General features: G+C 57.2%; 2 protein-coding genes across 2 annotated transcripts in view; one reads left to right on the top strand and one right to left on the bottom strand.

Annotated features, from left to right (window-relative positions):
* Positions 1 to 8,769, top strand: part of LMOD1 (leiomodin 1) — a 41,068-nt gene extending 32,299 nt beyond the window's left edge. The window contains exons 2-3 of the mRNA XM_059145856.1: positions 5,734 to 7,200; positions 8,006 to 8,769. Of these exons, the coding sequence (XP_059001839.1) occupies positions 5,734 to 7,200; positions 8,006 to 8,032 (1,494 nt within the window). The 3' untranslated portion in view covers positions 8,033 to 8,769. The remainder of the gene's footprint in view (positions 1 to 5,733; positions 7,201 to 8,005) is intronic.
* A 4,620-nt stretch (positions 8,770 to 13,389) lies between these two features.
* Positions 13,390 to 16,989, bottom strand: SHISA4 (shisa family member 4). The gene is made up of 5 exons (XM_059145857.1): positions 16,483 to 16,989; positions 16,012 to 16,183; positions 15,094 to 15,227; positions 14,114 to 14,281; positions 13,390 to 13,888 (listed from the first exon to the last, which is right to left on the bottom strand). The coding sequence occupies exons 1-5, from the start codon at positions 16,553 to 16,555 to the stop codon at positions 13,842 to 13,844; spliced, it is 594 nt and encodes a 197-aa protein (XP_059001840.1). The 5' UTR covers positions 16,556 to 16,989; the 3' UTR covers positions 13,390 to 13,841.
* Positions 16,990 to 17,177: the final 188 nt, after the last annotated feature.

Genomic DNA, 17,177 nt, shown 5'->3' with positions numbered 1-17,177 from the left:
CAAGCTAATAACGAGCTCCAGATGGGTCAGTTTCATGCAGCATATGAGACGACAGGTTCGCAGGAGGTCTGTAACCGTCCAAGACCATGCAGCTAGCCGAGGGCATGGTTGGGATGTGCACACAGGCCAGCTGCCGGCAGAGCCCATCAATTCCCCGACCACCATCGGGAGGATGCGTTAGGAGAAATCCCAGCTTTCCGGACAGCTCTGGAGGGAACCTACAGCTTTCTAGGGGCAGTATCAGTGGTTTCAGAATCTGGAGCCCTACTGCGTAATGTACAGAATTATCAAACCGCCGTGTGTGCATCGGGAGCTGCTGTAACATCGTGTGTCCACTAGGCTTCCATTAAAAAAAAAAGAAGGAAGGAAGATCAGGGGAGGCTGGTTGGCTCAGTCGGCAGAGCATGTGACTCTTGACCTTGGGGTCATGAGTTCAAGCCCCACATTGGGCATAGAACCTACTCAAACAAAATAAAACAAAACAAAAGGACAACAAAAAAAAAAAACCCGAAGCTCTGTTTCAGAAGCTGGCTTAAGCCCCCAGGGGACGACTCCTGGCCCACAGACCACCAAGGGAAATGGGCCTTGCTGTTCTTCCCCAGGACTGCCCCCTCCAGGAATGATACTTCCCCCCAAATAGCAGCTGACTTTCCTGAAACTTCTTGTCAGGACAATCTAGAATCTTTCTTCTTGGGAGAGAGTTACAAAAGAGTTGCTGTTCCATGTGGAATGAGGCAGGAGGCTACAGGGAGGGAAGCTTCTTGGTCCCTACAAGCCCTAGGCCCCCACTACCTGCCCTGCCCTTGACCCCAGCCACGTCAGGGACTGTTCTCCCAGGGGACCTCTGGCTCACTCTCCCGCCTGCGGCCAGCCCCTCTGCACCCTCCCCTTGCAGACGGATGACCCTGGAAGCTGTGGTGCCTGATACCAGGTCTCCAGATGGCTGGAGTGAGTGGGGCCGGGGCCCCAGAGCCCTGAGGGGCCAGCTTCGTGGGAGAAGCAGGGGAACACGATCTTGGGCTCGGAGGCAGGCTGAGGGTTGGTGGGGAGCACTGGTGCAGGACCAGGAGGGAGACACGGTGGGAAGTTGGAGCACTGGGGGGACTAGGAAGCACCGCAGATTTCCCCCATGCTCTCCTACAAAATATAAGCTGATCCACAGGAGACAAGAGGCAGGCTGCAGATCAGAGCCAAGTGAAAAATGCCCGTTCTCATGAACTCAGACCCTGAGGCCTCTGCGTCCTCAGGACTTCAGCTCAGGCCTGGAAGAGGGTCTACTGAAAGCAGAGCTGCAGAGCTGCAGACCCCAGAGTCCCTGCCCTGAGCCCAGAGCCTGAGCCGCAGCACTGTCGATGCTTCCAGACGGAAGGTCTGAGGCTGTCTGTCTCATCTGAATTGACATCACCTCGGACTTGCTTTGGGGGTGGAGCAAATATGCTGGATCCATGGCAGTGGGGTCCAATGTGAGGGGCGCAGCCACTGCCAGTCACCCCTGCCCTCCCTGGCTCTGCCCCAGCCTGGGCCAGGGGCTGGAGCGAACTCGACAGACCCAGACCTTTCCGTGTCCTGTTTGAGAAGTTCTCCCCCAGGTTCATCTGGTCTTGGTGCTGGACCCCAGGGAGGTCTGCAGACTCCCTGCCTTGCATTGGCCTCAGGCAGGGTCACCCTGCAGGCGATGCGTCAGAGGAAGGAAAGACAGGGCCTCAGTGGTGGTCTAATGAGCTAATAGGCACCAGTGGGCCGAGGGCTCAGCACAGCACACTGGGGGTTTGGCCTTCCCTCGGCACGTTCTCATTTTCTAGGGACTCCCCAATAGACAAATCTTTTCCTCTCCCACTTTGGCAATGAAGGTGGTAAAATGTTCTCTTCTCTGGTCAATCGACGAGACTTCTAGGGGAAGTTGTACCTGAAGGCCCAAGGTAAGGGAAATGACGCCATGTTGAACCTGTCAAAGGCATTTAACTGGGATCCCAACCCAAGTGGCCGACAGAGCAACACCATGAGGCCATAGGTCTGGAGCGGATGCGGGGAGAGAGATGCTTCTCACCGCTGAGTCTGATTGCTAGGTCCCTGCAAAGTCTCACAGGTTGTTAGAGGTTTACAGATGTCATCCTCCCCACTCCCCTGCCTCTGTGAAGGATTACAAAATCACCCCCTAACCCTAAAGCTTTTCCCAAAGAGGAAAACAATTTTTTTTAAAGATTTTATTTATTTATTTGACAGACAGAGATCACAAGTAGGCAGAGAGGCAGGCAGAGAGAGAGGAGGAAAGAGGCTCCCTGCCAAGCAGAGAGCCCAATGCATGGCTCGATCCCAGGACGCTGAGATCATGACCTGAGCCGAAGGCAGAGGCTTTAACCCACTGAGCCACCTGGGCACCCTGGGGAAAACAATTATTGCTGCTTAGATCTCTCACCTGTGGACTTTTGCTCTATGGAAGTTCTTTGTTATATCTAACCTAAACCCCTCCCGCAATAAGGGATGAACAGAGGCTCAGAGACAGAAAGACAAGGAAAGATAACCTCAGGAGATCGCCAGGAGGCACCACCAGTTCTAGAAGCAAAAGAAGTTGGCTTGGACTCCCTTTCAGATAAGCAAGAAGGAGGCAGCTCTGCTATGTGCTGAGGAGCTCGCTCACCAGAAATCTCAGCCCTGGGAGGACGCTGGGCTCCTTCTCCTTTTAAGGCAACGTCTGAGCTCTCCGGGCTGCACAAGCGGCAACAAGCCCCAGCCCCACTCATTCCTGGCTATTTGGAGGAAACCCATGATTAATCAGCTCTCCCCCTCCCCCGCCCAGCCTGTTTTTCATTAGGTTCTTTTTAAAGGGCTGGAACACCTCCTTAAGAGCAGACATATGACAGATCCAAGCCAACTAGGACCCCAGAGTAGGGGGAGTACTAACAGGGAGTGGGGAGTAGTCCTGGATGAAGACCAGGGGTGTAGGTCAGAATCTAGGGTATCAGGGCAGAGAGAGGGTTAAAATGCTGGAAAAGGAGTCCCAATGGGAGAGCAGAGGAAGGCTCTGAATTCGAGCCCTGGTCAGAAAGCTGGATGGGTTTGATTAGGAGGAGGGAGCTGCTGAGCGAGGGTGGGGGCAGCAGGGCTGCCCAGGCACACCTGGAGGGCTGCTGGGCTGGGGGAGAGGAGGGCCTTGCCCCTAATGGGCAAGGTTGGAGAAGGTTGCATTGACTTGGCTGCTGCTGGCGAGATGGTCAGACTTGAAACCCAGTTTTTCCTGAACTTGCTGGTTAGTGTCTCTCTGGTTAGTGTCTCTACAGTTTCCCTGTAAGTGAGGCCTGTTGGAGGCATGGGATCTGTGCAGAGGGCAGCTGGGCGCTGCACGGTGGGCACTGAGAAATCCCCAAGGGTGCGCGCATTTGGAAGGGGAGGGCAGGAGTCCCTGGCTTGGGGGCCTGACCTCTGAAGATTGGGCTGGACTCCTGGAGAGGCCACAGCACCCAGCTCTCACTTCCATGCTCCCGAAGCGGCTGGAATTTGAGATGAAACCACTGTGAGCTGGGGTGGGCTGGAATTTCCTGGCTGAGCTGTGGACAGATGTTAGGAGTGTCCTAAAGGGGCTGACCCATTGGATCTCCCCGTTTACCTTCTGTTTGCCTACTCCAAGCTCCCTCTTCCTTTCAAATCAAGGTACAGTAAAGTCACCATCAGGGACAGGGTGAGACCAAGGGTCACATCCAGAGAAGGTGTGAGAGGGCATCCTCAGGCCCTTGCCCCACCACTGAAGCCCCAGGAGCTCCCCCCGCACAACTGCCCCCACAGGGCAGGAGGAGAGAAGGGGCACATTCCTCAGCCCTGCCTCACCAGGCCCTGTGCCCCTTGGCTGCGTGTTGTGATTCTAGCAGAGAAGCCAAGGACTTTTGCTGCTAAATAAACCCTGGGGCTGGTCCCCAGTGGCATGTGTTTGTGGCGCAGGTACAAACTGTTTCCATAGGACCAACCAGCTCCCCATTCCGTCCGGGCAGGGTGGGGGTGCACTCCTGAAAGAAAGAAGACCTTTCTAATAATCAGGCTGTAGTCTCTTCCTCTTTTTTTTTTTTTTTTTTTAAGATTTTATTTATTTATTTGACAGAAATCACAAATAGGCGGAGAGGCAGGCAGAGAGAGAGGAAGGGAAGCAGGCTCCCTGCCGAGCAGAGAGCCCGATGCGGGACTCGATCCCAGGACCCTGAGATCATGACCTGAGCCGAAGGTAGAGGCTCAACCCACTGAGCCACCCAGGCGCCCCTGTAGTCTCTTCCTCTTAAAAACAAAACAAGGGGCACCTGGGTGGCTCAGTGGGTTGAAGCCTCTGCCTTTGGCTCAGGTCATGATCCCAGAGTTCTGGGATCGAGCCCCATATCAGGCTCTTTGCTCGGCAGGGAGCCTACTTCCCTCTCTCTCTCTGCCTGTCTCTCTGCCTACTTGTGATCTCTGTCTGTCAAATAAATAAATAAAATCTAAAAAAAAAAAAAAAACAACAACAACAAAAAACAAAAACAAAACAAAACCTTTAGGAAGGACATTCCTTGAGGTCCCAGTTGCTCCAAGGTATCCATCATAGTCAAACAGTTTAATATCTAATTGTAGGCAATCTTGATGCTTCTTTAGCCCTCCTGAAGGGGATAGGAAGCAAGTACTCTCAAAATAAGGCTCAGACTTTCTGCAACCTCACGGAAGTAGACACACAGCCCCATGGAAGTACAGGGTGGCTCATGCTGTGTGGACAACTTAAGCCTTTCATGTATCTCAGCTGACTCCCTTCCAGAACCCCTGAACAATTTCTCCTTGTCTATGTGGTCCACGCAGAGTCAAGGAATCCTAGATCCGGAATCTGGCAGAGTCCTCTTGAGGTCAGCTCACTGAGTGGACTCCAGGACCCCTTATAGAGAGCTGCTGGTCCTTAGCAAAGTTTTTTCTAAAAAAAATAAGGACGATACTGTGGGCTCTTGGAAAAGCTACACATACCTGACGTAAACGTATGGGCTTTATTCTGTTAATGTCTACCTTCTTTATCGTAGGCTCCTTTTTATTTCAGTGAGAGAATGATGGGAGATCAAATTTATAAATATCTTTAATTGGTAAGATTAAATGTTAGCAACCTTATGTTGGTCCCTCCAACTTTTTTATTCCTTTGAAAAGGCATTAGCTGTGAAATTCCAGCATCTGAGGACCACCGACCCACCTCCCCTTTGGAAGCAGGGTCAGTGCTGGGGTGAGGCACACGAGGCACTAGCCGAGCCCAAAGAATGCAAGGGGGCACCCAGAAGCGCAGTGAGCTGATATTTTTAAAAACTGAATTTAATGCCAAGAAAAAAAATCCATGACAACCAAAAATTCAAAATTTTAAATAAAGGCAGGAGCAGCATAAGTGATTTTTCCTCTTGCCTCCGGTTCCAACATGGCTCAGCAAAGTACCACTCGGAAAGATTCCTGCTAAATCACCCATGACAGGAAAGGGCAGCTCTGGGTCTGAGAACACCCCTCGGGAAAGGACCTGCCGCAACCTCCCAGGTCTTCCCCTAGGCCCTTGGCGACCCTGAGGTTTGCTTGAGTCTGACATCAGCCTGTTCTCTGCAGCTTGAATCCCAGACCCTCTCAGGGTGTTCTCAATGGACTTTGCCCTTTGGACGCTCCAGGGCAGTTATATAAATGCTCCCCGCACTTGTCCCCATACTCTCTCCCCTCCCCGTGCAGCCAGATCTTCATGTTTCTTTCTCTTTTCTGAATTCTTAGGAAAGCAAGCAAGTGGAGACCAAGACAGATGCCAAGAACGGAGAGGAAAGGGGCAGAGACGCCAGCAAAAGAACCCTGGGCCCCAGACGGGACTCAGAGCTGGGGAAGGAGCCAAAGAAGGGTGGTTTAAAGAAAAGCTTCTCAAGAGACCAAGAGGAAGCTGATGGGAAAGGCGGAGAGAAGCCCAAGGAGGAGAAGCTCATCAGGGGCATTGACAAGGGCCGGGTCAGGGCTGCTGTGGACAAGAAGGAGGCAGGGAAGGATGCGAAAGGAGAGGAGAAGGCAGCGGCCCCGAGGGAGGTGGACGAGAAGAAAGGCAGTGACAGGAGCGCAGGGTCGAGCAGAGACAAGGACAAGAAGAGAGAGGGGAAGGACATACGCAAGAGAGAGGACGGCGGGCACGCAAGAGGGGAGAGCGGGAACGCAGAGGGCAAGAAGGAAGACGAGCGGGTGAAGAGAGGAAGCGGGAGCGGAGACACAAAAAGGGAGGATGAGAAGGTGAAAAGAGAGGAGTCCGTCAGTGACAAGGAACCCAAAGAAGAGAACAAGACCCAAGCGCGGGAGAAACCAGCCCCGCCTTGTCCCCCCAAGCCCTCCTCCGAAGGGCCCGCCAAGGCAGAGGAGGAGGCGGCCCCCAGCATATTTGATGAGCCCCTGGAGAGGGTGAAGAACAATGACCCAGAGATGACCGAGGTGAACGTCAACAACTCAGACTGTATCACAAATGAGATCTTGGTCCGGTTCACCGAGGCTCTGGAGTTCAACACGGTGGTCAAGGTGTTTGCCCTGGCCAACACACGCGCGGACGACCACGTGGCCTTTGCCATCGCCATCATGCTCAAGGCCAACAAGACCATCACCAGCCTGAACCTGGACTCTAACCACATCACGGGCAAAGGCATCCTGGCCATCTTCCGGGCCCTCCTCCAGAACAACACGCTGACGGAACTCCGCTTCCACAACCAGCGGCACATCTGCGGCGGCAAGACCGAGATGGAGATCGCCAAGCTGCTCAAGGAGAACACCACGCTGCTCAAGCTGGGCTACCATTTCGAGCTGGCCGGGCCCCGGATGACGGTCACCAACCTGCTCAGCCGCAACATGGACAAACAGCGGCAAAAGCGGCTCCAGGAGCAGCGGCAGGCACAGGAGGCCGGCGGCGAGAAGAAGGATCTACTGGAGGTGCCCAAGTTCGGGGCCCTGGCCAAGGGCTCCCCCAAACCCTCCCCCCAGCCATCTCCAAAGGCCTCGCCCAAGAACTCGCCCAAGAAAGGGGGCGCCCCAGCTGCTCCGCCGCCGCCGCCGCCTCCCTTGGCCCCGCCCCTTATCATGGAGAACCTGAAGAACTCATTGTCCCCAGCCACCCAGAGGAAGATGGGAGACAAAGTCCTGCCTGTCCAGGAGAAGAACTCCCGCGACCAGCTACTGGCCGCCATTCGCTCCAGCAACCTCAAGCAGCTCAAGAAGGTAAGTAGTCGCAGGCCTGGGCCTGAAGGGCTGGAGGGGAGGGCGAGCCTGCTGGGGGAACCGGGACAGAGCAGGCTGTCGGGCCGCTGTGCCTGTGTGGCACGTCTGGCCATCACAGCCATCCCCCTGCCTCTGGACAGGCCATGGTGTCTCCCTTAGAGGGGGGCTCTCTCCTTCCTGTAAGGAGCTTCCTTTAGCCTCTCACTCAGTGCCTCCAACTTTGCTACCCTGCAGCTTAACCAGGGTCTCCCAGAAATGGAGAAACAGTCTCTACCTAGTAGTTCCGCCTCGGGTCCTGCATTAAGTCTTCTCTCCTTCCTTCGCAAAACAAAAATGATCTCCCTTTTACGAATTCCCTCTCAGGACCAGCCAAGTCCTAGTGATCAGTGTATCCCAAAGGTCTTTGGGAGATTCAGCCCTCAGGAGGGTCTCCCCTGTGACTAATCAGTGCCACAGACACATGAGCCATCCCTAGAGACCCCCCTGCTCCTCCAGGTTTCACCTCCCTGCACCTCAGGCGATAGAGGCCATGGTCATGTGCTGATCTGACGGGATGGCGGCAGCGAACCCTAGCCCTACAGCATCATCGGAGGCTAGGCACCAAGACAGAAAGGACAACCTCAGCTGTGATGCTAGTGGTCACTGGATGACATCCAGTTTTTACAGATGGGAAAATGCTCACTTACTCATTCTACAGACACCTGTAGGGGGGCTCTGGTTGCCAGAAGGAAGGGAGGCCAGATGAATTCTAGAGGCTCCTCTGCTGAGCTCCTTTCTCTAAATGGTCTCTGCTTTGCCCTTACAGGTGGAGGTGCCCAAACTGCTTCAGTAGGACCAGACTGCCAGGGGGCACTGTCTGCCGATGCCAAGACTGCCCCGGCCTCGCCTCCCAGGGCCGCACAGACCCCGCCCCACACTCCACCCCCGGCTGCCCTGCTGTGGATGTCCCTACTCTGCCATGGGAGAGCATGAGGCCTGGCCACACTCCAGGAAGGATGCCTTCTCTCTTCTCACTTTCCTTTTGTCGTCTCTGAGGCTCTCCAAAAATTTCTTTTATACCTGGAGCTGAGGTTGCTGGACAAGAAGAGTCCTTTTAGCGTGTCACCGAGAAGATGGCATGGCTAGGGCTCAAGTAGCTGGCAAGTTACGAAAGGCCTGTGGTCCAGGAAAGATGTCCCACCAGGACCACATAACCAGCCCAGTCCCACTGCCCTCCAGGGCCAGGATTCAGGCCTCTGAGGAGCCCTTGGGGCAAAGCTGCTGGGCCCGTGGCCCTCTGTGTGGGACAATGGCAGAAGATTGAGAAGGGCATAAGAGCCCAAGGGAAGAAGGAGAAGGGGCCGAGGATACCCTCAGACCCCCTCCTGGGCTGATCAGAGGACACGGCAGGGGCAGCTGGCCTGGTGGGAAGTGGGCTCCAGCTGGGAAGAGAGGGACAGACAGCAGCTGGTCCTGAAGGTTTGATGCCAAAGCAGACATTTCCCTCACACCCACCTGCTGTTGTATAAATAGCCGTGTATCTGTTTTTCCATAAGATTTTGATAATATATACAAGCCTTTAGTTGTGAATGACCATGCACCTGCCCCCTATACTGTCCTGAGGTTTCCTGATGGTCACGCTAGGCCCATGGAGGACTCTAGAGGCTCAGGGTCCTGACATGCCAGCCCAGGTTGACCATATAACAGGTTCATATCTGCGGAAAGTCCAGTGCGAGGGAAAGACTCAAGCGTGGGTCGAGGGCTCCCCACTGACTGGGTTGACCAGGCCAAGGAAACTAGGCCTTAGCCAGGGTCTGCTCCTGACCATTGCTGCTGCCTGGAATCATTAGCCAGAGCCGCTTTCAGGGGTGACGGGGCAGAGTGGAGCACGGGGCCCTGGGATGGCTATATTAGGCATGTTCAGGGAATACTCATTCCATGACTCTTCCTCACCGTGGGCTTGGGGCCAGCTCCTCACAGCAGTCACAAGCCCAGGAAGGCAGCCATCTCTGAGCAGGCAGAGAAGTGAATGACCGTTTGGGGAGCAGCCGCCACACCAGTGTGCCCAGTGACCCATCTCACACCCCACTCCAGCTGCAGGCTGCTCTCCTGACCTAACTGCGCCCCTGTGCCCTCCATCAGGTATATCAAAAGCATCTTCCTGATTTGATTGATTTATAGGTTCTGGCACCCCTTGACACTGTGGAAGAGCCTCTTTGGGTCTGGGTCACTAGCAGTTTTCTCTGTCTCGGTGTTTTGTCCCACAGCAGGGAGCACAGCAGTTTCATCATTGTTGGGGTGAAGGAGGGGGCATCCCTGCTAGGAAGAAGGATTGCTGTGCTAGGTCTGACCGAACACAGAGGCAGGCTAGTTGTGGGAGCAAAAAGCTTGGATCCCAGGGGACACTCTGCACCCCCCCTTCCCCTCTACTCACTTGCCTGTCCACCCCAACAATCGAAACAAGGGCTGGGCCCAGGAGATGGCGGGTAGACACCTGCTGCCTCTCGGACCTCAGAGGGTGTTAGCCGGAGCTGAGGGCAGCCAGCGCTTCCATGTACCCTGTGTCTGCGGTTGCCAGGCCTCAGCAAGATGCTGCAGGCTGCTTCAGGTGCTCTTGCAATTCTGGAGGTTTCCATTTTGCAGGTCAAGTTCAGCCCAGAGAGGTTACCTATAGATCCGTGATCACACAGCTAATAAAAAGAGAGCTCAGATCTCCTGCTCTTAGAGCTCTTTCTTATGAGAGATCCCCCTCCTTCCCTTCCTGACATGAGACCGGTCCAAACCCAAGTAACGGATCTCCAAATCTTAAAGTTCCAATAACCAGACACACACACACACACACACACACACACACTCTCTCTCTCTCTCTCTCTCTCTCTCTGTTGTCCTCTTGAGGGTTTGGGGGGTGTAATGCCCGGACTGATGAGGTCATCCTTCCTCCGGTGCCTGCGAACCTGATGCGGGACCGTAGCGCCATCTGCAGGCAGGTCGCGTCCGGCTTCTCCGGCCGCACGAGGGGCGCCCCGGAGCTACGCGGGGTGGGGGCCAGGGAAGGTGGGCAGATGAGACGCAGCGCTGGGTCTGGGGGGCGCCTTCCCGCCGCCTGGGAGGGACGGGGGGGGGGAGCACCACGTACCGAGCGGCCGCGTGTTCCGGGTCGGCCGAGCGCGGAAAGCGGGCCACCCTCGCTGGGCCAGTTTCTGCGGAGTAGTGCACCCACCCGGTCCCACCTGCCCCGTCTGCCTCCGCAGACGGCCGTCTGCTGGGTTTCCCTTCCTGAAAGCCAGGCTGCAAGAGCCGGAAAGGATCTGTCTTCGTCCGGATCCCGCCTTTTCCAGGGAAGACCATGAGAGTCAAAGGCAGCAAATGACTTGAACAAGCTGATGCACACGCACGCAAACCACGTCTCTCGTCGCCGGCTGCATCCTACCGACCTGGGCCAAGGAGTCTCCCCCTACTTCTGCTCCGGCTGGCCCCTTTTCGTTTCCAGGGGCCACATACTGGGTCTTCGCGTCTGGCTGCCCTGACCCCCGTGGGGCCCACCGCCGACCCCCACTGTTGCACAGGCTTCCCACCTTGGGGCCCTGCCGCTGCAGGCCTTGGGGGACACCGGGCTAGGTAGGACTGAGGCCCTGTCACTGGCCGTGGGGGGATGGCGACCGCCTACTCACCCCACTTCCTGTCGCGGGAACTCAACAAGCCAGTGAGCCAGGGGCTGTAGGCTGTGGCTGTCACAGGTGCTGTGAGTTGGGACCATGGCCACTCACGTGGCCCTAAGAAGCATAAGATCTGGACACGAGTCACCCACAGAGGGTGCTTCTGGACCACCAAGATCACCAAGCCTATTGTGTCATGTGCTCCCCGCCCCTCTGCAGACCACTCTCAAGGCTGGGGCCCAGCTATCCCTTATGCTACTTCTTGAGCGGGTGGCCACTGCTGTCCTGGGAGTCCAGGCCTGGTGAACCACCCCCTCCCACCCCGACGCCCTGTGCTCCACCTGCTCTGCCTGGCCCATGCCTCTAATTCCTCTTCCTTTATCCCACCTACCCCCCCTCACTCCTTGCCTCAAGTGTCAGCTGCCCCAATTCTATTCCTCTCCCCCCCACAGTGCTCCCCTTTCCTTTTTGGGGGGCCCCCATTGTATTCCCATTCACCTCTGCCCCAGCTCTTTCCCTGCATCTGAACCCCTGCCTTCCCCCTTTGAGCTCAGCCTCCCCCTCCCCTGCCTGAGGCACCCAAGAAAGAGGAGCACTTGCTTTTGCTCCTCTCCATCTGTGCCTCCCAGACCTCCTCTTAGGGGTCCTGAGTGTGCTCTCGCAACTCAGCAGGACCCCACTTACACCACTGGAGTGTAAATCCTTGAGCGTCACCGCTCCTCCTGCCCTGTATCTTCCTCTCATCTGTAGGGTGCCTGCCTGGTTTTCAGGGGTGCTAGCTGCTGAACAAGAAGATGGGGAGGGGCAGCTACAGCTCTGAGCTCCTACTGGCCCTCTTCCCCTGGTGGTAAGCAGAGATGGGCTCATAGATGGAGAGCTTTGGGAAAGATTCAGGGGGACTGCCCTATTAACAGAGCTAGAGGATGTGAGAGGCGCCTTCTCTCTGCTTGGGGCATGTGAAAGCCCCACTCTGTCGTAGTTACCCCCTTTTCCTTAGAATTCTCAGTGCAGAGTGAATTGCCTGGAAATGCTGGGGAGGGGAGATGCCACCTCCTGGGAGGCAGCTATGACTGGGATAAACCTGCCTTCCACTCCAGTCCACAAAGCAATTTTTAATTGGCCCCAGATTGTGGATTTAAGGATAATTAATTCAGCTGGGCATGGCCATGCATTCATTTACACCTCTTTTCTTAGGGAAACTCAGAAACCTTATCCTGCCAATGTCCTCCACCTCTCAGCTTCCGGAGGGAGAGGGAGAGAGAGAGAGAAAGAGAAACTAACTGGGTTCCAAACCTTGAGATGAGCTGGTGACCCCCTCCTGAAGTGTGAAGGAAGGCAGAATTTGCAGGAAGCCAGGACTCTGTGTGACCCCAGCTCCCACCGCTTGCTCCCACCCTCAGAGAGAAGTTGGATTTGGAGCTCTGGCCCCAGCTCTGCCTGCCCCTCAGCATTAACTTTCTCTCTCTGTCTGGTCAGGTCCAGGGGCAGACTCCTGGGCCCCTGAAAATTTAATGAGGATGGGAGGAAGCTGTGAATCCCTGGACAGAGGATTTGTAGGCTTTGCCTACAGCTGTCTCTGACGCTGGCCGAGGAGCCCCTCACTTCCAGCCTGTGTGACGAGAGCCTCCCTGACACTCTGTGGGTGTCAGAGGGCATGGTTAGCACAGTGTCCATATGCAAACCAGCTGGAGGACAAGGCTGTGGGGCTGGAGGACCCTGGGTGAGGGAAGGAGGGGCTGAGCATATGGGTGTTGGGGAAAGGAGACCGTTGGTTGGAGGATGTTGCCAAGCCACCCTGGCACTTTTCCCACTTGAATTAAAAACTGTAAAACCTCTTTCCCTACATCTGTCACCAGACAAGTCCTGAGAGCACAAGGACCCAGGTCCTCAGGGAACAAGGCAAGAGGGTAGAGCTTGGTGCCCAAGCATCTCCAAGGGTGGGGGCGTCTGCCTGGCTCAGTGGGGGTCTAATTTCTTAGTCCTGATGATCCAACGCAGCCGACAGGAACACCTCCCATCAACCTCTTGGGCGGCTCAGTCCCTCCGCTTAGCTCCTAGAACCCCTCAGATCAGGAAGGACAGGCAGGGGTCACAATTTCATGTACGTATTTCACCCTCATGACAGCCCTGAGGCATCATTTCCATGGGATAGCTGAGAAAACTGGGCTCAGACACACACCCAAGGTCAAACAGTGTGGGGACCCACACATGAAGCTAAGTGTCCCGGGAAAGGGGAAGGTGCCTTTGTACAAATGTGCAGTGCCTTCCATGTCACAGGGGCCTGACCCCTAGTGGGCAACCTCTGTAATGCAAATAAGCCCCCTCTTCCCAGCTGTGGCAAAATCCACCACACTGGCTTTGGGAACACAGCTCGAGGAGCCCTCAGCCTGGGGGGCGGCTCTGCTGGCGGAAGCAGGTGAGGGGGGATGCTGAGCTCCAGCCCTGGCGCCTGCCTTCCCAGCCTGGAGGATGTGGCACTGGCAGCACTCAGGGCCCAGCTGCAGGCAGAGCTTCTGGAAGGTGTGGACGGGCCCAATGAGGCAACTGACATGAGTTACAGCTTTACAGCTTTAATCCAGCAGTTGGAGCCCTGTGACCAGTGGGGCAGCCGGGAGCAGGGCTTCCGCCCACTGCTGATGGAGCCCTCTCCCTGCTCTGCCCCGGCCCACAGTGCGTGAACAGGGAGGGCCCCAGCGTTCCTGGCTGGGATCTTGGAAGTTGACGGACTCTGAGAAAGCAGGGGTCTTGACCCAGGCTTTCATGTCCTTCTCTTGTCCCAGGTAAAAACAGTCCAGTGATCCCAAGCCCTCCCCACCCACCCCTCATTCACAGCCAAGTTCCAGCTCAGCTCCTGGTCTACTTCCCTGGGGCTCCATCACCAGCAAGACCCAGGGCTTGGCTTGGTCTGGGGCCTGAGGAGTAGAGGACCCTCGCCCACCCCCAGGGCCAGATGCAGATACAGGAGAAGGGCATCACTGAAGGGGCAGCAGAGACACAGCTGGTTCCTCAGGGTCCTGGGTAGGACGGCTGTGGTGGCATATAGGGGGGAGGAGCTGAAAGCCAAGGAGACAGGATGAGAGTGGGGGGCGGGCCTGGGAGGACGGGAAGTGACCCCCAATTCCAGAGGCATGAAGGATTCATGGGGAAGAGGTAGCCTGGATGTTTCCAGCTGAGGCAGAAGTCTGGGAGAGGGACTCAGGGTGAGAAAAGAGCAGGGGAGGTCCCAGCACAGAGGTAGGGGGCAGGTGGGAGCAAGACACTCCAGATGGCTCACTTACCTGCAGGGTTGTAGATAGGGGGCCCAGCTGGGTAGAGTGGATACTGGGGAGCAGGACCACTAGGAGGGTACATGTAGCCAGGCTGTGGGGGTGCGGGGCCAGCTTTGGGGTCCTGGGGGTATGGGTACACTGGCTGCACTGGGATGCCTGTCATTGGAATCTCCTGGCCTAGGTGGGGGACAAGGATCAGCATCAAAACTCCACATCCATGGCGAAACCTCCTCCTCCTGCCCCGGAAACCAAGGTAAGCACCCCTGGGCGCCTGCTGTCTGTTCTGGCGGGCTCCAGGCTGGCCACCTGCTGCCTCTGCCTCCCAGACATTGCCTGGCAGAGTTGAGCAGGGAGCTGTGCACGTGGTCCCCGCGAGTCAGTCTGTGTTTAGCAGGTTTGCTCCCCTCAGCAGGTTTCAGAGGCCTCATGGGCCAGAGAGCAGAGCCCGGGGAATGTTCCACTTAGGCAAGGATAGGGCAGCTCCAGAGTCTGGTATCTTGTTATCTAGCACAGCTGCCACTCAGGGGGTCCGCCTTCAGTCTTTTCCTCCCATTCTGATCCCCCATGCAGCGCCACCATTCCCACACCCATCAGGGTTGGGCGAATGTGTGGTCACATGCCTGCACTCAGGCATACATTCATTCCACTGTACACTAGGGTTCATGCAATTAATGCTAACGTCTACAGACCCCATCCCGTGTCCTTTCCAAGAGTCACGTGCGTGCCTGTGCCCATGCACACACACCACCATTGACAGACAGCCTGCCACGCACATCTGAGTATTCCCATGCACGCATGTCCGCGGACACAAAGTCTGCAGGTTCACAGAGAGCCCTGGCCACGTTCTTATTTCTGGGGTTACCGGCTGACAGGTGTATGTACACAGAAGCACTCGCTGCTACACAGTTCACACATGCTTGAACTCTCTGGTGCCCACCACGGGGGTCAACCCAGCCTACCGGATTTATCTTGCCCGGTACCATACATACCTTCAAATGGGCTCTGCAGATGCTGGCGCCGGCGGTACAGGTAGCAGCAGGAACAGAGGAAGCAGCAGATGGTGGTGGCCACCACAGCCACAAAGAGGATCACAGCCGAGGCGATGCCTGCTATGGTCTTGGGACTTAGACAAAGAACAGTCCCCTCACCTTCCAACACTCAAAGGAGGGACTCCTCATTATGGTGACCATAACACTGTGCTCCAACTCCTGGCCAGCAGGGGGCCACAGCAAGCTGAGATTTGGGGTTCCTTGAGGGGCTCTGCCCAGTCCCTGTGGAGGAGATCTTAGGGGACCTCCATGTCCCAGAAGACCGTGCTGCCTGGCTGCCTAGTGTGAGGCATGCCGGGATTTGTAGTGTGCTCCCCACTTCGTTGCTCCTACATCTACAACTTAATTGGTTAGACTTTGAACATGTTAGCACTAAAAGGCACCTTAGAAATAATCTAGAGCCCCTTTCTATCAATCCCCCAACACGCAGTCTCCTTACACCTTTTCTATATTAGCAGTTCCCTGCAAAAAGTTTGAAACCACCAGTTTGGCAACCCCTGCATTTCGTGAAGAGGAAATAATGACCCAGGAGAGGACGAGCCTTCCCCAGAATGACACGGTGAAGGAGCAGTGGACCTGGGAATCAAACCCACGTCTCCTGCCTTCTTGCCAGAGCTTCTCCCACAAAGCTGCCCCACTACCCACCCTCCACCAAGCACAAGTCGGTTAATACGCCTTTCCTAGAGCTTCCAGGCCCCAGCACCAACACCCACTCTGTCACCAGGCTGCGTCCTAGGTCTGGGTTCAGGCTGTGGAGGTGGACATGGAGAGGGGCTGGAGGGAGACAGGGAGGAGGGGAGGCCCGGGCAGGCCTCCTCAGAGGACGCTGGAGGGGCGGGGGTGGAGGCGGGGGCCCACCTGAAGGCCAGGCAGTGCTTCTGCTGCCTCTCGGTGATGAGCAAGGTCAGGTCTCTGCAGCAGTACCGCTGGTAGCAGGTCCCGCAGCAGAAGGTGAAGAACTCGCAGTTAAAGCCTGGATGCCAGGAGCCATTCCGGTCCAGGTACCACAGGCAGTCCTCGCCGGCCAGCACTGCGGGCAGGTTGGGGTGGGGGGCCCATGGCCATCGGGCCAGCTTTCCGTCCGCCCTTAGCCCCGCTCCCCCAGGCTCCCAGCCCGCCGTCTCCCGGGTCGCGGGAGCTGCCCCTCGTTGTCACCCCGAGGGGCTCCGCCCCTGAACCCCCGCGGCCTCCTTCCGCGGCTGACTCCGCGCCCCGGGTCAGCTTCTCATGGCCCAGCCTCCCCGCCGGGTCTCCTCCCGCTCCCCGCGGGCCAGCAGCACCCAGCGGAGCCCCGCGCCCACCCCGCCGCCTCGCCGCCCAACCCCTTACCCAGGGGAGCCCCCAGCACCAGGAGGGCGGCCGCGGCCAGCGGCGCGGCCCCGCAGAGCCCCGGGGGCCGCATGGCGGGGCTTGGGCGCGGCCGAGCTCGGCCGCCGGGAGCGTGGAGCGCAGGACGAAGCCGGCCGGCGGGAGCTGCTGCGGGGCCCAGCCCGCCGCCAGGCTCGGTTTCCTCTCCCGCCTCCTGCGAGGGCGGGACTAAGGCCCGGGCCGCGGTAACCCTGCCCCCCACGTTCGGCCCAGGGGGCCACCCACCGGCGACGCCCACCCAGCCCGGGGCTCGGGAGCTGGGCGCCCCTCTCCCAGCCCGGTGCTACCCTGTACCCCGCCCACGGCTCCACCGTGGCTCCTCCTGCCCGAGCCACGGAGGCCACAGCGGGGCCGCTGGTCTCTGCAGCCAGGGAGGTCCAGCCGTGTCCTGGGCCCGCCCCCGCGGCCTGGGCCCAATCAGTATCCCGGACCCCAGAAGCTCCGATCCTGGTGCTGTCTCCGAGTGCCCAGGCACATGGGCCAACCCTAGAAGGGCAGGGCTGGACCTTTCCCTGTGCAGGACCTCCTCTGCCCCAGTGTCCAGTCCAGGACGTCCTGCGGGGGGCGGGAGAAGAGGGAAAAGAGCCTGAGAGCACCCCGCCCCCACTCCCAGAACACAGGCACCCATTGAGAGGCAGCTCAGAGCGGCTTTGTCC

The sequence above is a fragment of the Mustela lutreola genome, chromosome 14, assembly GCF_030435805.1.
Source record: "Mustela lutreola isolate mMusLut2 chromosome 14, mMusLut2.pri, whole genome shotgun sequence".
In the NCBI taxonomy this organism is placed as follows: domain Eukaryota; kingdom Metazoa; phylum Chordata; class Mammalia; order Carnivora; family Mustelidae; genus Mustela; species Mustela lutreola.
The sequence above is the reverse complement of the archived record's forward strand: the minus strand, read 5'-3'. Positions and strand labels throughout refer to the sequence as shown.

Excerpts from the sequence above, each read along its gene's own strand:
- SHISA4 (XM_059145857.1), bottom strand. The coding sequence starts at position 16,555 with ATGCGGCCCCCGGGGCTCTGCGGGGCCGCGCCGCTGGCCGCGGCCGCC. Across the intron at positions 15,228-16,011 it reads AAGCACTGCCTGGCCTTCAG|TCCCAAGACCATAGCAGGCA; the intron begins GTGGGCCCCCGC and ends TCTTTGTCTAAG. Across the intron at positions 14,282-15,093 it reads TCTGCAGAGCCCATTTGAAG|GCCAGGAGATTCCAATGACA; the intron begins GTATGTATGGTA and ends TCCCCCACCTAG.